Genomic DNA, 23,535 nt, shown 5'->3' with positions numbered 1-23,535 from the left:
TTTCATTTCTTTTTATGGCTGAGTAATATTCCATTGTATATATGTGCCACATCTACTTTATTCATTCTTCTGTTGATGGACACGTAGGTTGCTTCCATGTCCTGGTTATTGTAAATAGTGCTGCAGTGAACATTGTGGTACATGACTCTTTTTGAATTATGGTTTTCTCAGGGTATATGTCCAGTAGTGGGATGGCTGGGTCATATGATAGTTCTATATTCAATTTTTTAAGGAACCTCCATACTGTTCTCCATAGTGGCTGTATCAATTTACATTCCCACCAACAGTGCAAGAGGGTTCCCTTTTCTCCACACCCTCTCCACCATTTATTGTTAGTAGATTTTATTGATGATGGCCATTCTGGCCAGTGTGAGGTGATACCTCATTGTAGTTTTGATTTGCATTTCTCTGATGATTAATGATGTTGAGCATTCTTTCATGTGTTTGTTGGCAATCAGTATATCTTCTTTGGAGAAATGTCTCCTTAGGTCTTCTGCCCATTTTTGGATTGGGTTGTCTGTTTTTTTGATATTGAGCTGCATGAGCTACTTGTATATTTTGGACATTAATCCTTTGTCTGTTGCTTCATTTGCAAATATTTTCTCCCATTCTGAAGGTTGTCTTTTCGTCTTGCTTATGGTTTCCTTTGCTGTGCAAAAGCTTTAAAGTTCATTAGGTTCCATTTGTTTATTTTTGTTTTTATTTCCATTTCTCTAAGAGGTGGATCAAAAAGGATCTTGCTGTGATTTATGTCATAGAGTGTTCCGCCTATGTTTTCCTCTAAGAGTTTTGTAGTGTTTGGCTTTACATCTAGGTCTTTAATCCATTTTGAGTTTATTTTTGTGTATGGTGTTAGGGAGCATTCTAATTTCATTCTTTTACATGTAGCTGTCCAGTTTTCCCAGCGCCAGTTATTGAAGAGCCTGTCTTTTCTCCATTGTATATTCTTGCCTCCTTTATCAAAGATAAGGTGACCATATGTGTGTGGGTTTATCTCTGGGCTTTCTATCCTGTTCCATTGATCTATATTTCTGTTTTTGTGCCAGTACCATAATGTCTTGATTACTGTAGCTTTGTAGTATAGTCTGAAGTGTGAGTGGCTGATTCCTCCTTTTTCTTTCTCAAGATTGCTTTGGCTATTTGGGGTCCTTTGTGTTTCCATACAACTTATGAAACTTTTTGTTCTAGTTCTGTGAAAAATGCCATTGGTAGTTTGAGAGGGATTACATTCAATCTGTAGATTGCTTTGGGTAGTATAATCATTTTCACAATGTTGATTATTCCAATCCAAGAACATGGTATATCTCTCCATCTGTTTGTATCATCTTTAATTTCTTCCATCAGTGTCTTATAGTTTTCTGCAAACAGGTCTTTTGTCCCCTTAGGTAGGTTGATTCCTAGGTATTTTATACTTTTTGTTGCAATGGTAAATGGGAGTGTTTCCTTAATTTCTCTTTCATATTTTTCATCATTAGTGTTTAAAAATACAAGAGATTTCTGTGCATTAATTTTGTATCCTGCTACTTTACCAAATTCATTGATTAGCTCTAGTAGTTTTCTGGTAGCACCTTTAGGATTCTCTGTGTATAGTATCATGTCATCTGCAAACAGTGACAGTTTTACTGCTTTTCCAGTTTGGATTCCTTAATTTCTTTTTCTTCTCAGATTGCTGTGGCTACAACTTCCAAATGTATGTTGAATACTAGTGGTGAGAGTGGGCAAACTTGTCTTGTTCCTGATCGTAGTGGAAATGGTTTCAGTTTTTCACCAGTGAGAACGATGTTGGCTGTGGGTTTGTCATATATGGCCTTTATCATGTTGAGGAAAGTTCCCTCTATGCCTACTTTCTGGAGAGTTTTTATCATAAATGGGTGTTGAATTTTGTTGAAAGCTTTTTCTGCATCTATTAAGATGATCATATAGTTTTTCTCCTTCAATTTGTTAATATGGTGTATCACATTGATTGATTTGCGTATATTGAAGAGTCCTTGCATTCCTGGGATAAACCCCACTTGATCATGGCGTATGATCCTTTAATATGCTGTTGGATTCTGTTTGCTAGTGTTTTCTTGAGGATTTTTGCATCTATCTTCATCAGTGATATTGGCCTGTAGTTTTCTTTCTTTGTGACATCTTTGTCTGGTTGTGGTATCAAATGAGTTTGGGAGTGTTCCTCCCTCTGCTATATTTTGGAAGAGTTTGAGAAGGATAGGTGTTAGCTCTTTAAATGATAAAATTTGCCTGTGAAGCCATCTGGTCCTGGGCTTTTGTTTGTTAGAAGATTTTTCATCACAGTCTCAGTTTCAGTGCTTGTGATTGGTCTGTTTATATTTTCTGTTTCATCCTGGTTCAGTTTCGGAAGGTTGTGCTTTTCTAAGAATGTGTCCATTTCCTCCTGGTTGTCCATTTTATTGGCATAGAGTTGCTTGTAGTAATCTCTCATGATCCTTTGTATTTCTGCAGTGTCAGTTGTTACTTATCCGTTTTGATTTCTAATTCTATTGATTTGAGTCTTCTCCCTTTTTCTCGTGATGAGTCTGGCTAATGGTTTATCAAGTTTGTATATCTTCTCAAAGAACCAGCTTTTAGTTTTATTGATCTTTGCTTTTTTTTTCTTTGTTTATATTTTATTTATTTCTGCTCTGATCTATATGATTTCTTTCCTTCTGCTAATGTTGGGGGTTTTTTTGGTTCTTCTTTCTCTAATTGCTTTAGGTGTGAGGTTAGGTTATTTATTTGAGATTTTTCTTGTTTCCTGAGGTCGGATTGTATTGCTATAAACTTCCCTCTTAGAACTGCTTTTGCTGCATCCCATAGGTTTGAGGTCATCATGTTTTCATTGTCATTTGTTTACAGGTTTCTTTTTGATTTCCTCTTTGATTTCTTCAGTGATCTCTTGGTTATTAAGTAGTGAATTGTTTAGCCTCCATGTGTTTGTATTTTTTACAGACTTTTTCCTCTAATTGATATCTAGTCTCATAGCCTTGTGGTTGGAAAAGATACTTGATATGATTTCAATTTTATTAAACTTACCGGGCTAGATTTGTGACCCAAGATATGATCTATCCTGGAGAATGTTCCATGAGCACTTGAGAAGAAAGTGCATTCTGTTGTTTTTGGATGGAATGTCCTATAAATATCAAGTAAGTCCATCTAGTTTAATGTATCATTTAAAGCTTGTGTTTCCTTATTTATTTTCAGTTTGGATGATCTGTCCATTGGTGAAAGTGGGGTGTTAAAGTCCCCTACTATGAATGTGTTACTGTCGATTTCCCCTTTTATGACTGTTAGTATTTGCCTTACGTATTGTGGTGCTCCTATGTTGGGTGCATAAATATTTACAATTGTTATATCTTCTTCTTGGATTGATCCCTTGATCATTATGTAGTGTCCTTCTTTGTCTGGTGTAATAGTCTGTATTATAAAGTCTATTTTGTCTGATATGAGAATTGCTACTCCAGCTTTCTTTTGATTTCCATTTACATGGAATTTCTTTTTCCATCCCTTCAGTTTCAGTCTTTATGTGTCACTAGGTCTGAAGTGTGTCTCTTGTAGACAGCATATATATGGGTCTTCTTTTTGTATGCATTCAGCCAGTCTGTGTCTTTTGGTGGGAGCATTTAATCCATTTACATTTAAGGTAATTATTGATATGTATCTTCCTATTACTATTTTCTTAATTGTTTTGGGTTTGTTATTTTAGGTTCTTTCCTTCTCGTGTTTCCTGCCTAGAGCATTTCCTTTAGCATTTGTTGTAATGCTGGTTTTTTGGTGCTGAATTCTCTTAGCTTTTGCTTGTCTGTAACGGTTTTAATTTCTCCATCAAATCAGAATGAGATCCTTGCTGGGTAGATTAATCTTCATTTTAGGTTATCCCTTTCATCATGTTAAATATGTCTTGCCAATCCCTTCTGGCTTGTAGAGTTTCTGCTGAATGATCAGCTGTTAACCTTATGGGGATTCCCTTGTATGTTATCTGTTGTTTTTCCCTTGCTGCTGTTAATATTTTTTCTTCGTATTTAATTTTTGATAATTTGATTAATATGTGTCTTGGTGTGTTTCTCCTTGCATTTATCCTGTATGGGACTCTTTGCACTTCCTGGACTTGATTGACTATTTCCTTTCCCATATTAGGGAAGTTTTCAACTATAATCTCTTCAAATATTTTCTCAGACCCTTTCTTTTTCTCTTCTTCTTCTGGGACCCCTGTAATTCGAATTGGTTCATTTAACATTGTCCCAGAGGTCTCTAAGACTGTCCTCAGTTCTTTTCATTCTTTTTTCTTTATTGTGTTCTGCATAGTTATTTCCACTATTTTATCTTCCAGGTCACTTATCTGTTCTTCTGCCTTAGTTTTTCTGCTATTGATTCCTTCTAGAGAATTTTTACTTTCATTTATTGTGTTGTTCATCATTGTTTGTTTGCTCTTTAGTTGTTCTAGGTCCTTGTTAAACGTTTCTTTTATTTTCTCCATTCTATTTCCAAGATTTTGGATCATCTTTACTATCATTACTCTGAATTCTTTTTCATGTAGACTGCCTATTTCTTCTTCTTTGTTTGGTCTGGTAGGTTTTTTCCTTGCTCCTTCATCTGCTGTGTGTTTTTCTGTCTTTTCATTTTGCTTAACTTACTGTGTTTGGGGGTCTCCTTTTCGCAGGGTGCAGGTTCATAGTTCCCATTGTTTTTTGTGTCTGTCCCCAGTGGCTAAAGTTGGTTCAGTGGGTTGTGTAGGCTTCCTGGTGGAGGGGACTAGTGCCTGTGTTCTGGTGGATGAGGCTGGATCTTGTCTTTCTGATGGGCAGAACCACATCTGGTGGTCCGTTTTGGGGTGTCTGTCAGCTTATTATGATTTTAGGCAGCCTCTCTGCTAATGTGTGTGGTCGTGTTCCTGTCTTGCTAGTTGTTTGGCATAGGGTGTCCAGCACTGTAGCTTGCTGGTTTTGGAGTGGAGCTGGCTCTTAGCATTGAGATGGAAATCTCTGGGAGAGCTTTTGCTGTTTGATATTACATGGAGCTGGGAGGTCTCTGGTGGACCAGTGTCCTGAACTCAGCTCTCCCACCTCAGAGGCACAGGCCTGACACCTGGCTGGAGCACCAAGACCCTGTCAGCCACATGGCTCAGTAGAAAAGGGAGAAAAAAAGAGAGAAAGAAATTGAGAAGGACAGGAAGGAAGGAAGGGACGGTAGGAAGGAGGGAGGAAGGATACAAGGGAAAAATAAAAAAAAAGAAATAAAATTATTAAAATAATTTTTTAATTATTAAAAATAAAAACATTAAAATGTATTTAAAAAATAAGAAAAAAAGAAATAAGAGAGCAACCAAACCACAAATCAAATCCACCAAGGATAACAAGTGCTAAAAACTATATTAAAGAAACAGATAGACAGAACCCTAGGACAAATGGTAAAAGCAAAGCTATACAGACAAAATCACACAAAGAAAAGTGAACTATATTTTTTTTTGATTTTTTTTTACATCTTTATTGGAGTACAATTGCTTTACAATAGTGTGTTAGTTTCTGCTTTATAACAACGTGAATACATATACATATGTTCCCATATCTCCTCCCTCTTGCGTCTCCCTCCCTCCCACCCTCCCTAAATATATCTATATATTTTAAAAAAAGGAAGAGAGCAGCCAACTCAATAAACAAATCTACCAATGATAATACACTCTGAAAACTAAACTATAATAATAAAACCAGAAATCAGTCAATCGCATACAGCCAGCTCCAAGTCTACAGTTGCTCCCAAAGTCCACTGCCTCATTTTCGGGATGATTTGTTGTCTCTTCAGGTATTCCACAGATGCAGGGTACATCAAGTTGACTGTGGAGATTGAATCCTCTGTTCGTGAGGCTGCTGGGAGAGATCTCCCTTTCTCTTCTTTGTTCGCACAGCTCCTGGGGTTCAGTTTTGGTTTTGGACCGGCCTCTGCATGTAGGTCGCCTGAGGGCGTCTGTTCTTCGCTCAGACAGGAGGGGTTAAAGGAGCAGCTGACTAGGGGGCTCTGGCTCACTCAGGCCGAGGGAAGGGAGGGGCACGGAGTGCGGGGCGAGCCTGCGGCGGCAGAGGACAGCGTGACGTTGCACCAGCCTGAGGCATGCCGTGTGTTCTCCCGGGGAAGTTGTCCCTGGATCACGGGACCCTGGCCTTGGAGGGTTGCACAGGCTCCCGGGAGGGGTGGTGTGGAGAGTGACCTGTGCTCGCACACAGGCTTCTTGGTGGTGGCAGCAACAGCCTTAGCATCTTATGCCCATCTCTGGGGTCCATGCTGATAGCTGCGGCTTGCGCCCGTCTCTGGAGTTCATTTAGGCGGCGCTCTGAATCCCCTCTCCTCAGCACTGCGAAACAATGGTCTCTTGCCTCTTCGGCAGTTCCAGACTCTTTCCCGGACTCCCTCCCGGCCAGGCGTGGCGCACTAGCCCCCTTCAGGCTGTGATCACGCAGCCAACCCCAGTCCTCTCCCTGGAATCCGACCGAAGCCCGAGCCTCAGCTCCCAGCCCCCGCCCGCCCCGGCGTGTGAGCAGACAAGCCTCTCGGGATGGTGAGTGCTGATCGGCCCTGATCCTCTGTGCAGGAATCTCTCTGCTTTGCTCTCCGCATCCATGTTGCTGCGCTCTCCTCCGCGGCTCCGAAGCTTCCCCCACTCCCGCCAACCTCTGTCTCCGCCCGCGAAGGGGCTTCCTAGTGGGTGGAAACCTTTCCTCCTTCACGGGTCCCTCCCACTGGTGCAGGTCCCATCCCTATTCTTTTGTCTCTGTTTTTTCTTTTGCCCTACCCAGATACGTGGGGAGTTTCTTGCCTTTTGGGAAGCCTGAGGTCTTCTGCCAGCGTTCAGTAGGTGTTCTGTAGGAGTTGTTCCACGTGTAGATGTATTTCTGATGTATTTGTGGGGAGGAAGGTGATCTCTACGTGTTTCTCCTCTGCCATCTTGAAGGTCCGCCTCCCTAGAGAATTTGTAATTTTATTTACTGCGTTGTTCATCATTGTTTGCTCTTTAGTTCTTCTAGTCCTTGTTAAACATTTCTTGTATTTTCTCCATTCTATTTCCAAGATTTTGGATCATCTTTACTATCATTACTCTGAATTCTTTTTCAGGTAAACTGCCTATTTCCTCTTCATTTGTTTGGTCTGGTGGGTTTTTACCTTGCTCCTTCATCTGCTGCATATTTCTCTGTCTTTTCATTTTGCTTAACTTACCGGTTTTGGGGTCTCCTTTTCGCAGGCTGCAGGTTCATAGTTCCTGTTGTTTTTGGTGTCTTCCCCCAGTAGGTAAGGTTGGTTCAGTGGCTTGTGTAGGCTTCCTGGTGGAGGGGACTGGTGCCTGTGTTCTGGTGAGTGGGGCTGTATCTTGTCTTTCTGGTGGGCAGGGCATCGTCCAATGGTGTGTTTTGGGGTGTCTGTGACCTTATGATTTTAGGCAGTCTCTCTGCTAATGGGTGGAGTTGTGTTCCTGTCTTGCTAGCTGTTTGGCATGGAGCATCCAGCACTGGACCTTGCCAGACGTTGGGTGAAGCTGGGTCTTAGCCTTGAGACCGAGATCTCTGGGAGAGCTCTCGCCAACTGATATTACATGGGGCTGGGAGGTCTCTGGTGGTCCAATGTCCTGAACTCGGCTCTCCCACCTCAGAAGCTCAGGCCTAACACAAGGCCGGGACACTAAGACCCTGTCAGACACATGGCCAGGTCCATGGGGATTTTCTTGCCTTTTGGAAAGTCTGAGGTCTTCTGCCAGCATTCAGTTGGTGTTCTATAGGAGTTGTTCCCCACGTAGATGTATTTTTGATATATTTGTGGGGAGGAAGGTGATCTCCATGTCCTACTCGTCTGCCCTCTTGAAGGTCCCCCTCCTCCTCTTTCCCAGCCTCCAAGCCCCAAAGAGGGAGGAAGAAGACGTTTCCAGTCCTAGGGAAGGGATTCTGGCTCAGTCTTCTCGAACCAGAGTTGGCCAGTTGGGGCACCATCCAGCGGGGCCCTGGCCCTTTTCCAGACATACTCTTTCAACTGCAGACCTCTGAGGACTTTACACAGTGGAGGATTGGCAGGCCCTTGGTGACAGTGGGTTGGGTTTGAGGAAGGTCTGTTCCCCACGTGTTCCTCCTTCATGAACCTAGACCTGGGTTTTAATTCCGTTCACGACGTTTTGGTGTTGCAGTCTATATTTAAGCTGCTCGTGCTCGATCAAGCAAGATGCAATTAGCAGGCCCTCAAAGATGAATTGTTAGAATTGAAATAGGAAAATTTAACTGGTGAACCCTGCAAATGACCTTCTCAGAAAGTGTACGATCCATCACCTCAGCCTTGCTGAAGTCACCTTCAGCTCAGTGTCCCTGAGAGCTCTCTCTGCTCTCTTCTTGGTTTGGTGGCTCAGTTTTCTGACTCTCTGCTGCTTCTCGTCTCTCTCTGAGAAATTAAAGGACATCCAGGAATGTTTTGCTTCCCTAGAAACATAGCCTGGAACTGTGAAGTGCTGGAGGCTAAAACTTCTTGTCATCATAGGTTCTAAGTTGGAATTTTCATTTGCTGTATTTTGAAAACTCAAGCTTTAAAATCAGTTCATGATAATTGCCTACTGTTGATGGACCCCAGTAGGCATGGACAGTAGGCATGGACCCCACAGATGGGCATGAGACGCTAAGGCTGTTGCTGCCACCACCAAAAGCTGGGCTGATTGGAATCACTAGGGTATATTCTTTTCCAGTTGACTGAGAGCCCTAAACAGATGTTAAAAATTTCTCAGGAATGCATGATAGATGCTGGGACACAGAAATGTACCATCCCCGTCCCCTGCACCCCTGAGGATTGAAGTCCTAGTGTCTGTGGGAGGGAGGGCAGCTGAGGAGTAGGGGAACAGTATGGCATAGAAAGGTTGCGATATTTCTCTTTTTTCTTGTTTGGACTTCTTGGTGCTGAACAATCCGTCTTTCTTCTTACTCTCTTTATTTTGTTGACGATCTACCCTCACCCCCTGCTACTTTTGCTGTGCCAGGATAACGCCTGACTTACTGCTTCCTCTCCCTCCTTCCTTTCCCCAGTCCTCTTTCCACTCTTTCATGTCTCAGTGGTACCAGTCACTGTACTCATTGACAGTGACAACAGAAGGGAGCAAACCCGAAAGCTGCCTATGCTCGGAAAAGCCCCAGTGTTTGCCACCTCACCTGCGTGCAAGAAGGCACACTTGCAAAAGCAGTGACTTTTCTTTGTGGCTGCTTCTCCATAAATAGAGAGGGATTTGGTCAAGTAGAACACAAACACAGTCTTTATGTACTGATCAAGTAGCATTTGGCTAGTACTTCGTGATCTCAGTGCTGGCAGCCACCTGGGAGGTAGATGGGTGAGTCTCACAATAGAAGAAAGAGAGGCTCAGACATTAAGACTTGCTGCTTTGGGTAAAGAAGCTAAGGGAGGCGGTGGGCGACCACTGCCTCTGAATATAGAGCAACCCTTCCTGGACTCGATCTCAGAGTGAGTAAACAAGACCCTGACATCTATATCCTCAAATGCTGGTTCAATTCCAACATGGCCTGGTTAGAAAAATCCACAGGGACTTTTTGGTTCTTACAGGTTTACAAGGTATGTTCTGGTATTTGATCTAGAGAACCTCAGAGGGTTGAAATGTGAAGATATGCAGCGACCTTAGATCTATATTAATTGGATCTAGAATGGAATGCATGTCCAGACCCACACATATACATACTCTCTCACCTCAGATGATACCCCTAAGATGCTTGGTAACACCTGAGGCTGCAGGTGTAGGAGTGGCCCTGGGCTTGTGTGTATCACTTGTAGTGGCTGTTTCTTCAATGGAACAGCCCGTTCTTTCAGGATGCCCAGGAGAGGGGCTTTCGCCTGAAGGTATTCTCAGGAAAGTCCCCTCACAAGCTGACTCTGGCACTGGTCGGCCCAAACTCAGCCAGGCAGCCATGGGGATAAATTAGTGTGGCACTGCCACCTAGTGACGGTCTGCCCGCCGCTCTTCCCAGAAGGGAAGTAAATAGCTCTGCAGGCTGTCACGCTGATGGAAAATCATGGAGGGTTGAGGGTAGAGGGGCTTCTAAAACCACAGCCCGCCAGGCCAGTGTAGACATGCTCTCTCTGCTATTAGTAGAGCCTGGCGTGTGTCAGACATGAATTGTACTAAGTGATTTTGGTAAGGGAGTGCTTGAAAAATTGACTTTCTGGTAAGGAAATCTTGGGCCTGACCAAGTGTGTCTCCAGGTCTGTCTCCTGGCTTCCACCTTCCCCTTAGAGGAGCAGTGTGTGGAGGATGCTTGGCACATAGCAGGAGTGGAAGGAATGGAGCTCGCTCCAGAAAAATTAAAATAACTATTGGTTGGGAAGTTAGTAAAGAAACAAAGAAGGAAGAGAACCTTGGTGGAAACACAAGCCGTGGTTATAACATTGCTCTGGAACTTGGTATTTTTTTGATAGCCTGGGGAGTAGCCGGGGCTTAAGAATATAATTTGTGCCAAATTCCGTGGTTTTCTAGTTTCACTGCACTCCAGATGTGTTGAAATGAAGCTAGCTCCAGATTTTCTGATGGCTGTTGCACAGTGCCAGCTGCCCTGAAACTCTGGACCACTGGTTCTCACTGGGGGTAGTTTTATTCCCTGGAGCCATTCCAGAGAAGGGGTTTTTTGCTGTCAATCAGTGGGGCCAGGAATGCTCTGTATTCTGTTTGTATGGGACATTCCCACCCAACAAAGAACTGTTCTGTATCCCATTTGACCTTAGACTCAGCTGGTAGACACTCTGTGTACTAAAAACCTATTTATAATCTTCTTAGTTTAGACCTAAATCCATTTAAAATATAAACATAAAATATTTTTGCTCAATTGTAACATATGCTTGATTTTTAAATAATGTTATTAGTGTGTAAATTGAGGGAAAATTGTCATTTGTTTTATTTGGAATTTGACCAAAAGTTTTTCACATTTTAGAAAATCACATTAGGTATGACCATGCCCCTGTGGCATTTGAATTCAGAACCATACACTTTCATCAGACTGAACTGTATTCAAGTGCTTTTACGTATAGGTGCAAACAACTGACTGCTTCTTAAATCTTCTAGGTTAGCCTTGCCCGAGCATTTAGGTATTGAAATACATTATTTATTATAAATTACTTCTCTCTTATTTTTCTATATTACATTTAGGATATTATATTGATTTTTGTTTTATAAAGCATGTGTATAGATAAGTTGTATTATTTGAATTATATTTCAAGATCTTAAGCAAGAGCATCTTAAGGTGCACTAGGATTGAGAACTGCTGCTTACATCGAGTTCTGCATTCAGGAAATCTCTCATGATGGACACTTATGCCCTGGGCTCTTCCTCCATCTTCATTTTTAGGAACCAGACTTAATCTCCATGGCTCTCTGACCTGAAAGTTCTTTCCTAGAGCTGGGCATATTTCACTAACCCCCTTTACCAAAGAGAGCCTGAATGCTGATAAGTCTTTTCAGGTCTGTTTAGCTTATGTTGATGTGATACCATTGTGTTCCTATAGGTCTTTAACATAGATAATCGTCAAATAATTATATAGGTATGCGATCTAAGACTGTTAGCTTATTGACAGATGTCATTTCTGAACTCACTTATTCTAACAGAAATGAAAATGCATAAATGAATAATAGAGAGTCAGACAATAAAACATTTTGTCATTTTTTTAGGGAAACATAAGGAATGTAATTCTTCAAATTTGAAAATCTATATATGTTCTGTTACACACTCTTTTCCTTTCGGGACTTTGAGCTGTAATTCATAGGAAGTTTATGCCCTTAGACATATCCACTGATGGTCTCTACCCAAAGATCAATCTTCTGTATCTGTATTGTGAATGAAATACACACACACACACACACACACACACACACACACACACACACACACAGAGGCACGGAGGAAAGAGAAAGGGAGAGGAAGGAAGAGGGAAAGTGGAAATGTGGGGGAAAGGAGAGAGGAAGAGAGAGAAGTGTTTAGTTTTTTGACTTTTCTAAATTAACAGAAGAGAAGAAAAAATTCCAAACGTGCAAGGTTAAAGGAGCAAAATAAATTTAAAGTAGAAAACTCATTTTGGTGTTTTAGAGTTAAAGAATTAAGCAGTTAATAAAAATTGAATCTGGCTTATGCCCAAATGAGTTAGGTTTTATAGGTAACATTACACAGCCTGTCTCTGCCGCTTTTCTCTGGATACTTGTTGGTATTGAAGGAAGTCTATATGGGGATCCCCAAGGTCCTAAAGTCATGTCTGTGTTTTCATAACTCAGCGATAGGGAAAAAAGTAGGAGTATGAAGAAGGGATTAGGAGAAATTCACACAGATTGGGGCAATTCAAATTGAGCTGAAGGGATTTCTGTAAATTATTTGAGTAGTTTTATACATATAATTAAAGTGTTTTCACTTTAGAGCACCCTTACTCAGAGAGGTTTTTAGTAAAGGGTTTGGACCTACAAAATTTTACATTTTTTTTTTTTTAGTTTAAAACTATAATTTTAGGTGTCAGTGTTATATTGGACACTCATGTGGTTACTTCTAATCTATTATATACATTTTTTCTTGATCTACCTTTGCCGCTCATATTCACATTTATTACAACTTGTATATTACCTTATTATTTCTTGCAGTTTTCCCCCTTTCTGCATTTTAGGTTTCTCATGAATGCTTACTGTTTTTTATCCATCTGCATGTTCCCAGTGCCTCCGAAAGTTCTGTTATACATATAGAAGCTCAACATGTTACTGAATGAGAACTTCTGAAATAAAGCTAATAGTTAGTTCTCAGCTTTGACAACACATACAAATTACCAGAGGAGCTTTAAAAAAAAAAAATCTCTGTCATGACCCCACCCCAAGAGTTCTTGGCTTCATTGATTGAGGATGGGGCTTTTGCATAGGTAATTGTCAGTGCTTCCCAGGTGATTCTAATATGCAGCTACAGGTGTGCCCCTTTGATATGGATCAGTGGCAAATAAGAGATATATGTTACCCCTCCTTTCTGAGCCATTTGGAACTCAGCACTTTTCTCCTTTGAACCTAAATATGTCCCTTCATTGGACTTCTTTGTATATGTTTTAATTAATTGGATCACTTATTTTATTTGCTTTTGCTTTAGGTGAAAACTCCATGCACATATTTGGAGCTTGGAGAGAGATAATTTATCATCCTTCTCTGGGTCTTCAATTGGCAGACAGCAAATTATCAGCTTCGTTACTGATGTGAAGCAGATCTGGATACCACCACTTGACCTATATCCCAGTGGGCTGCCCGGTGTTCTGATGATTCACCACTGAGTTAGATGGAGTCATAGCTGAACCTTTATACCCTGTATTGGATCACCCCTGGCCTGGGAAGCTTACCATATAGAGAACCAAATACACCTGCTCTGTGGGCAGGCAGAGCAGAGAGAGGGCTGGAATTACTCCTGTTCAGTTCCTTCTCCCAGATTCTCCATCCTTCCCCTCTACAAATCTGGGAGAAATAGATTGCCTCCGCCTTCCTCTCCCCCCCACACCCCCCACACACGTGAATACAATTAAATAATGTTAGAGGCAACCATTTTTAGTATTTATTCTTTTTAACTTTATTGAAGTATAGTTGATTTATTTACAATGTGTTAATTTCTGCTGTACAGCAGAGCGACTCAGTTATACATATATATACTTTTTCATATTCTTTTCTTTTATGGTTTATCACAGGATATTGAAACCATTCCCTGTGCTATATAGTAGGACCTTGTTGTTTATCCGTCCTATACATAATAGTGTGCATCTGCTAATTCCAAACTTGTAGTCCTTCCCTCTCCCACCCCCTCCCCCTTGGCAACCACAAGTCTGTTCTCTATATCTGTGAGTCTGTTTCTGTTTCATAGATATGTTCATTTGGGTTGTGTTTTAGATTCCACATTTAAGTGCTATCAGATGGCATTTGTCTTTTTCTTTCTGACTTACTTCGCTTAGTGTGATAATCTCTAAGTCCATCCATGATGCTGCAAATGGCATTATTTCATTCTTTTTTATGGCTGAGTGATAGTCCATTGTACCTGTATGTATATGTATGTATATATATGCCACATCTTCTTTATCCATTCGTCTGTCAGTGGACATTTAGGTTGTTTCCATGTCTTGCCTATTGTAAATAGAGCTGCTATGACCATAGGCCTGCATGTATCTTTTTGAATTATAGCTTTCGAAAATTATAGCTTTTATATAGCCTGGGTATATGCTCAGGAGCGGGATTGCTGTATTATATGGCAACTCTATCTTTAGTTTTTTGAGGAACCTCCATAGTGTTTTCCATAATGGCTGCACCAGTTTACATTCCCAACAACAGTGTAGGAGGGCTCCCTTTTCTCCACACCCTCTCCAACATTTATTATTTGTAGATTTTTTTAATGATGGCCATTCTGACCGGTCTGAGGTGGTACCTCATTGTAGTTTCGATTTGCATTTCTCTAATAATTGGTGATGTTGAGCATCTTTTCATGTGCCTCTAAGCCATCTGTATGTCTTCTTTAGAGAAATGTCTGGTTAGGTCTTCTGCCCATTTTTGGATTGGGTTGTTTTTTTTTGTTATTGAGTTGTATGTGCTGTTTGTATAGTTTGGAAATTAAGCCCTTAACAGTTGCATCATTTGCAAATATTTTCTCCCAGTCTATAGGTTGTCTTTTCATTTTGTTTATGGTTTCCTTTTTGGTACAGAAGCTTGTAAGTTTGATTAGGTCCCATTTGTTTATTTTTGCTTTTATTTCTATTGCCTTGGGAGACTGACATAAGAAAACATTGGTACAATTTATGTCAGAGAATGTTTTGCCTATGTTCTCTTCTAGGAGTTTAATTGTGTCATGTCCTATATTTAAGTCTTTAAGCCATTTTGAGTTTATTTTTGTGTATGGTGTGAGGGTGTGTTCTGACTTCATTGATTTACATGTGGCTGTCACACTTTTCCAACACCACTTGCTGACAATACTGTCTTTTCTGCATTGTATATTCTTGCCTCCTTTGTTGAAGATTAATTGTTCATAGGTGTGTGAGTTTATTTCTGAGCTCTCTGTTCTGTTCCATTGACCCATACGTCTGTTGTTGCGAGGCAACCATTTTTAATGTTTATCTGTGATCTATTTTTCCCCTTTGAAACTTTCAAAGATCATCTCTCTATTCCTAGTATTTAAAATTTTACGATGATCACCCTCGGCACAGGTCTTTCATTATTCTCTGTGCAAATACTAAGTAGAACTTTCCTTTAGAGATGCCTGCCTTCCAGTTTTCCTGGAAAACTAAAGAAATAAAAAAAATTATCATTTCTTTCCTTCCACTTCTATGTTCTCCTTTTGAAGTTAGTTGTTAGACGCTCTGTGTTCTCTGAGAATATATCTTCTTTGTTCTCCCTTTTCCCTTCTCTTTTTGTCTTTTTGTCCTACTTTCTGGGAGATTTCTACCAATTTATATTCTAATTGTATTGCAATTATTTTTTTATTATAATTGTAAGTTTTTTAAAAGTCCCTCTTTTTTATTCTTTAATTGCACTTCTTTGTAGCGTCCTGTTCCTTTTATGGATGTTATATTTTCCTTTAGTTCTTCCATGATATAACTTAGAAAGTTCAGGAGTCCCACACCCCATCACTCTCCATTGTCTGGAGATTATTCTGTTTCCTCCCTTTTCCCTTCTTTCTTTCCTTTCTTTCCCATCCCATTTTTGTCAGTATCTTTTTTATAGAAAGTATACTTCCAATGTGTACTGATCATTTGCTAGTCTTTCACGTTCAAGAGTGGGAATTGGAGGGCTTCCCTGGTGGCGCAGTGGTTGAGAGTCTGCCTGCCGATGCAGGGGACACGGGTTCGCGCCCCGGTCCGGGAAGATCCCACATGCTGCGGAGAGGCTGGGTCCATGAGCCATGGCCTCTGAGCCTGCGCGTCTGGAGCCTGTGCTCCACAACGGGAGAGGCCACAACAGTGAGAGGCCTGCATACTGCAAAAAATAAAAAAATTTTTAAAAAAATTATATATATATATATATATACCTAAAAAAAAAAAGAGTGGGAATTGGAAACTTTGTATGGGGAGAGGAGCTTAGTGTCTGGTGAAATTCACTATGGGTGGATAAGTGGAAAGCTGCATTTTTCATTAGAAAATGCTTGCTGTTAGTAATGAATGTCTTTTCACTGAAACTATTCTGTTTCTCCAGAGAGAAATATATTCTTTCTCTGTATTAGTAAGTTCTAATATAGGGTCAAGAACAGGGAGTGAAGAAAGTAAACTGGGAATGTTGTTGTTCAGCTTGGAAACTTGAATTTAATTACCACATTTTCAGCCCCAAACATCTTTCCTGACCTTAGCTGGGGCCTGGATCAAAATCTCCAGTGTTTCCTCAGTGAACAAACCTCTATCTCCTGTTAGTTGTCTAGCAATACCAGGCAGGGGCAAGCGCCTGGGCATCTATTATGCCATATACTTAGACATCATAATTTCTCCTGTTTTCAGCTTTGGACTTTACCCACTCATTGCATGACATCTGGTTGCTCCAAGTTATGAACCTTCCATGGGTTCTATAATAATCTATGCCTTTTAATTTTGGGTATTTAGGCCATTTATATTTAATGTGGTTACAGATATGCTTGGGTAAATCTGTCCTCTGGCCACTTGTTTTCTATTTGTCCTATCTAGTCTCTGTTCCTTTTTTCCATTTCTGCCTCCTTTTGGATTGCTTATCTTTTTTTATTCTATCTTATATCCTTTATAAGATTATCACTTATTACTCTTTGATGTATTATTTTAATGATTCTTTTAGGAGTTATAGCATACCTATACACTTAGGTATACTATAACTAAATTGTCACAGTTTTATCTCCCCCTGACACTGTATCACTTACTACAGTCTACCTTCAAGTGATAATGTACCACTTTACCTACAGTATTTTCACTTCTCCAACCTTGCCGTTTTACTTGTGCATATCGATCAGTAAGTACTTGGATGAATAATCAAGGAGACCTTTCTACAGATCTCTGGTTCTCTCTCTGTGCAGATGTTTCCTCTCTGGTTTTTCGCCCTATAAACTCATGGCTTCCCTGTATTCCCAGCTCTGTCCTCAATTTGGGGAGACCTCTGGGCTCTGCTGATTTCCATACCTGAGCTACATTCTGGAATCTTTCTTGAGGCATTAAGCTGGGGCAATTTTATGACTCGCTTTGGCTGTTTACCATCTCTCAGGGATCATTGTTCTTCGTTTCTAGATTATCTATGTCTTGTTCACTACTGTTTCAAATATTTGTCTGGTTTTGTAGTTTTTTCAAGAAGCAGCATGAATTCGTCCTTTGTTGTTCCATCTTGGCTAGAAGCAGAATTCCCCATGCCCATTTGTTTGTATAAAAATGTGTTATTTTTCATTCTCTGATTTCTCTTTTCTTTCTTTTTTTTTTCTTTTTTGTTATTGTGGGCTTATACCTTTTTTAAATTGCCTTACTATCATTTTAGCAATATTTCAGGAGAGAATGGTGGATTCAGTAGAGAGAACTGATGATAGATTGATCACATACATTTGAATCTCCATAATACTTTTCACTATATAACTGAGGCTGACATTTGAGATCAGAGCTGAAAATTAAGGTATTTTTGCTATTCATAGTATTAATAGTATGTTTAATGGAAAAGGATTAATAAACATAGTTTGTCAGCTGTAAGCTTCCATTGTTGAATATTTTTTACATGTGTAAAAATAACTTATAAGTTGCCTACAGGTCTTGGAACATAACATGACAAATCTGATTCATATTGATTGATGGGAAAGACTCATTTCTGTCCCTTTTTTGTACTTCTATATTTGTGATCCTGAAGGCCTAACATGTGGCCAAGGGCCAGTCAGTTTGAGAAAAAATGTTTCATTTTGTCATATTAATTAATTCAATAAACACCAATTCCCTGCTCTATTCTTCTAAGTGAAGATAAAACAATGAGTAAGGCATAATCTTTGTGCTCAAATTCTTTATAATTTAGATTCTCGGGGCATGTTTGATAAGCAAAGTATACATTATATGTGTTATGACCCATGTTGACATTGACTGATGGCGTGAGAGATATCTATAAGAGGCTCCCAGGATACAGAGAAAGGACCTATGGTCCAGCCTAGAGTACCATGCTAAAAATGCTATGTGGAGTCTGGAAAAGGGGAGTTATGAGCAGATTCTCAAAGTACAAATCAGGGCTAGGAAGGTGGGGGAGGGTGGTTTTAGTCAGAAGGAAATGTACCTGTAGAGAAAGAGCTGGTGAAGAGGATGGCATAACTGCCAGCTATTACTGTGGCCAGAGCTCCTGTTACTTATGGAATGGTGCTGTGAGAGAGGCAGGAGTGATGGGCAGAGGCTGCTTCATTGAGCGGGAAGAATTCAGTAATGCTCTTGGAAAGATCACCCTTGTGAATTTAAACAAATATTATGGAAAGCTGCCATATTTGTGATTTAAGAAACAGTGGTATACCCACAGTCAAGAATGAATGAAGAAATGAATGGAAACTAAGAAAAGGAACGTTTTACTTCTTTTAAAACATTAAAGCTGATCTTACAATCTTTAAGTCTCTAAAACACGCAATGCTGTAAAACAGCAATAAGTCCTCTCCCTAAATGCTAAAGTCCTTTTTTTAAAAAGCTTGCGATCATTAGGCATTCCTTACACTAATTTTAATCTTCTTTAATATATTTTAATTAAACAAGCATTCATATTCATTAGAATTTGAATTTTGCCATGTGAGTCATTTCTTTGTCTTTCCCAGAATAGCTCCCCTTGTGGAGAAGGTCGGAATTGTCTGAGTAAGTTTGTGACGTGAACTTAAACTGTAAGAAACGTTTTGAAAATTTTTAACCGTTTAAATTGTATATACTAATCGTTCGCAGTGGTGTGACTCTGGCATAAATTCAAAACCTGGAAGTGTTCTAAGTGAAAATGTCATCCTGTTGATAAGTCTAATATTTGTTTCTGAGTTGCCAAGAAAGAACCCTTTATTGTTCTAATAGTAGGTAATGTGGTCCTAATTACCTGCCTCTTCTTGACTAGTCATGACTAAGTATACCTGAATGTAACAAAAACATGAGTATGAAATGTTATTTTTCCATTCTGAGCCATTTTTCAGGTAGGTTAATTATTTATTAAGCAAAAAAGATAATTTACCATTGAACCCCAAGCCCTTAAATACCAACTCCTAGAAAGATATTTGTTTCTAATTAGGCCCTTCAATACAGCTTTACAGTATCTGACCCAATATAACATGCATAACATATAACAAATAATAACTGAATGATATAATGGCATAATACTTGAGAGTGGTGAAGAGTTTAATGAGGATGGAAGCAATTTGTATTTAAAACTTGTGTACTTATCAAATGTAGGTAACTAAAGGAGAGTCAGTGAATGCTTTTTATTGTAACTTTCAAAGTCATTTACTGCTCTAAACTTTGAAAACCAAATCAAAGTGCTTCAGGAAGAACAGATGAGAAAGACTTTCACACCCTTGCCAAAGTTGAGAAGATTTACCTGTGGGCACCAGCAGTGAAGGTGCCCCTTTAAAGACCTTTGTTTACAATATGAAATCTCAAACTCCTCTTTGTAGTTGCTCTACCAAAGGAACACCATGTGCCTAGAGATGTGTTCTGGTCACTAGCGATGTAGCAATAACTTGAGGTTATCACTCAGACGTGGTCACATTTTCTAAGTGGGTAGTGATTGAGGACACTTTGTTGATATAGAAAGGGTGAAGAGTATAGTTTTTTCAGCCAGAAAGGTTGTCCATGTCTTAAAACATCAATGTAAAATGAGAAAATGAAAGTCAAGTGTTGAACACATAGTGAGGGCTCAACACATATTTCATATGCACCAGGGAGTTAGGGCCATTGGCTCTTATACGTATCAAATCTTTGTGTAAATCATGATTTGTTAAGAAGAAACTTTGTCTCACAATTAAAGGTTGAATAGGCCATGAAACTTTTGCCTCCCCTCTCTCACGTAGCCCACACCCACACCAGGGTAATGTATTCCCTGTTTCAGGCAACTGCTTGATGAGGACTATTCATAGAAAGCCCCAATACCATGAGTGGGTTATTCATCCAAAGCTTACTTCTAAGGGTCTTGTTTGAAATAAAAACCACATGGCCCCATGGAAGCCTTATCACACAGGCATAGCAGGCTCCCCGAGCAGTCCACAGAGCCTGGTAGCTCATGTTGTAGCCGAACTACAGCATGGATCGTGTCACCCTAATCCTATGTGCATGTTATTTAACAGTTTCTCAGAGGAAATGCACTCATCTGGCTTCCTTAAAAGCTAGGAATTGATCTTGTTTTTAAATTATAGTTGATTTACAATGTTTTGTTAGTTTCAGGTGTACAGCGAAGTGATTCAGATAAATATATATTCTTTTCATATATATATACACACATATCTAGATTCTTTTTCAGATTCTTTTCCATTATAGGTTATTACAAGATATTGAATATAGTACCCTGTAGTATACAATAGGTCCTTGTTGTTTATTTATTTTATGTATATTAGTGTATATCTGTTAATCCCAAACTCTTAATTTACCCCTCCCCTTTGTTAACCATAAATTTGTTTTCTATGTCTGGTTTTTTTGTAAATAAGTTCATTTGTATCATTTTCTTAGATTCCACATATAAGTGATATCAGATGATATTTGTCTTCCTCTGACTTACTTCACTTAGTATGAGAATCTCTGGGTCCATCCATGTTGCTCCAAATGGCATTATTTCATTCTTTTTTTAAGGCTGAGTAATACGAGTACATCTTGACCTTCCTTTTGGCAATGACAGCCTCTCCACCCAGCCATCCTGGGAAGAGGGGACTCTGCATCTAAGTCATAGTGGCAGTTCCCTGGGGTAGAATGGTGGAGGTTGCTGCCCTCCCATCACCAGGGAATCACAGGATGCCCCTCAGCAGGGCTGGCTGCCTGTGTGTGTGCCCTTCCATTTTCTTTTTGAAGATACGGTGATGCTGTCACTCTTCCTTACTCTGGGGTTCCACTCATTCCAGGCAGAGGTTTCTCTTTCCCTAGACCAAAGTAGCAAAAAATACCATTTCTTAGTTCTCTCTTCTTTGTTAGAAAACAAAGGTACCAAAGTGTTAAGCATAGGCCTTTCTGTATCCAAAGACAGAGGCAAGATCCACAGTCTCCCCTTCAGAGGTATGATACTGCAGAGGAAAGCTTATACTCTATAAACTTCCTGCACTTTGGGCTATAGATGCAGAAGCCTTGGAATGATATGAAGAACAGAAAAAAAAAGAGGGAGAGAATGCACTGGCCCAATGTAGGTTGTATATGGGATCAATCCTGGGGCTTGGGTCATGGGGCAGCCTCCTTGCCTCCACAGCTCTGGCTACACAGACATATCGTCGAGCTGAAAGGCAGGACTGAGTGAGTGCAAGCTAGGGGATTATCAGCATGCTTTGGAGAGCAAGAAATAAGGAAGGGAAAGCCATCCCCAGTGGTATCTGAGAGCTGGGAAGAAAGGGTGGTCCTTACAGAAGTTGGATGAAGAGCAGGGAATGTCTCTAGTGACCAGAGAGAGTCTGGGGTGTGACTGCCATGGAGGAGGGCTACTCTGCCCCATGACTACACAGAGCATGCATCCAGGGCAAGTTTCTCTAAAGTAACAACTTGCATGGCCTCACAGTTGTATGCATGGTGGATAATAGTGCCCCACGATGGGCCAGGGTTACTGTTTCACATTGATAATTCAAGCAAAATTTTATATCTGTTTCTGATATAAAAATCTTTCTTCTCATTAGAAAAATTTGACACCTCATAGAATAATGAGGATAAACTGCATCCCTCTCCCTCTTTTTGACTATAAACTCTTTGTGTGTATCTGGTGAGGTAATAACTTATATTAAGCTCCAGTTCTGGGCATGGATTATGCAATCAAAGGTACATTTTCCATCTTCAAGGAGGATGGCTAGTACAGGACCTCCAGGTAGACAGTTACAATGTAGTCCTGTGATGGAGGAATATATGGGGTACTGAGGGAGCCCCAGAAATGGGCTGGGAGGAGCGTAGATAGAAGAGGCTCCCACCTGAACTTATTCTGAAAGATGACTAGGAGTTGGCCCAATAAGAAATAAAGGTAGCAAAGGGAACACCGTGGCTCCTTTTGGTACAAAGGTGAGGAGGGAGATCGGGGCACTGCATATTGTTCCACAAGTTGGGCACATCAGTGGGCATCAAGGAAGGATGAGATGTGAGCAAGACCAAAGCAGGATTCAAAGATAAATGTGCGTTGATCAACTTAAACCAGTGAGAAAAGCAATTTTCATATTTTACAGTTTCTCTTTCAGATTATTTTTAAAGTTGAGAAATTCTGATGTCTTTCAGATTGCTTAGGTAGAACTCCAATTTTATTTATAATAATGAGCTTTGAAAACCTCTAAATAGAGCATTTTGTAGACGCTATTAGTAAATTCACTGTATTGAATCAAACTGCCCTTGGAAGCCCTACTCTAGATTAATTATGAAGGACTGGCTTTGTTTGCTATTTTTCAGGTACCATGATCAACAGGATGTTACTAGCAACTTCCTTGGAGCAATGTGGTTGATATCAATAACTTTTCTCTCCATTGGTTATGGTGACATGGTACCTAACACATACTGTGGGAAAGGAGTCTGTTTGCTCACTGGAATTATGGTAAGTGTCTTTTCATTTTCTGTCTCTTTGATGAACACTCAAGAAAGTACTTTAGACCATTCCATCCATGTGCATAAGTCATAGTATGCTACTTCAATTTCCAAACATCAGGAAGGCAGCATCAATAAATCAGTTCTCTGTTCAGAGAGAACATCAACAGTTCTCATCCTAATTCTCTTCATTGTGAAGCTCCATTGAGGACAGAGTGCTGCTAGAATGCTCTTTGTGGGCTATGTGCTAATTTGATGAGCAAATCTGATCTTAGAGCTTCAGCTTCAAGGTCAGAAGTTCTTTGTTTAAGTCTGAGTTCTTTCATTTCCTATTAGCCATGTGAACTTGAGTGAAATCCTCTTCTCTGAAATGTACTTCTCTCATCTGTAAAATGTGGACCATAATAACTATCTTGCAATGTGTTGAACGGTTGAAGAATTACATTTTTTTTCCAATTATGTAATTAGATAATATTTATCACTTTAACAAATACTTGTTGAGTGCCGATTATGGCGCTGGCCTAGCAACTGAGAATATAGCAGGAAAGGGATGAACTGTCTCTGTCCTGCCTTCATGGAGCTTACAGGGGAATGCCTACTTTTTAAAATAATTAACAAATCATTGTTATTTACATTTGTGACAAGTATGTGAGGAAGTAAGATTTCTGATCAGATTCGGGGGGACTGAGGGAGAAGAATGGGATCTACTAGGAGAAATAAATTCCTGGAAAGTTGACTTTTAAACTGAGGTGGGAAGGGTAGGTAGCCAGGCAAAGTGGGGGGAAGGAAGGGCATTCCAGGAAGAGGAAATAGTTTATTTGAAGAGAGTGAGGCAAGGAGGAGCTTGGTACGTTGATGTAAGGCC

The 23,535-nt window shown here is 40.1% G+C and overlaps 1 protein-coding gene across 3 annotated transcripts in view; it reads left to right on the top strand.

The window, feature by feature from the left end:
- KCNN2 (potassium calcium-activated channel subfamily N member 2) overlaps positions 1 to 23,535 on the top strand; it is a 187,316-nt gene that overhangs the window by 115,218 nt on the left and 48,563 nt on the right. For all 3 annotated transcript variants that reach the window (XM_027099928.1, XM_027099945.1, XM_027099936.1), the window contains exon 4: positions 22,539 to 22,680. In XM_027099928.1, the coding sequence (XP_026955729.1) occupies positions 22,539 to 22,680 (142 nt within the window). The remainder of the gene's footprint in view (positions 1 to 22,538; positions 22,681 to 23,535) is intronic.

The sequence above is a fragment of the Aethalodelphis obliquidens genome, unplaced genomic scaffold (genome assembly GCF_003676395.1).
Source record: "Aethalodelphis obliquidens isolate GAN/ISIS:26980383/991018 unplaced genomic scaffold, ASM367639v1 scaffold4, whole genome shotgun sequence".
NCBI classification, from domain to species: domain Eukaryota; kingdom Metazoa; phylum Chordata; class Mammalia; order Artiodactyla; family Delphinidae; genus Aethalodelphis; species Aethalodelphis obliquidens.
Note: the sequence above shows the minus strand (reverse complement) of the source record. Positions and strands in the feature narration are given on the sequence as shown.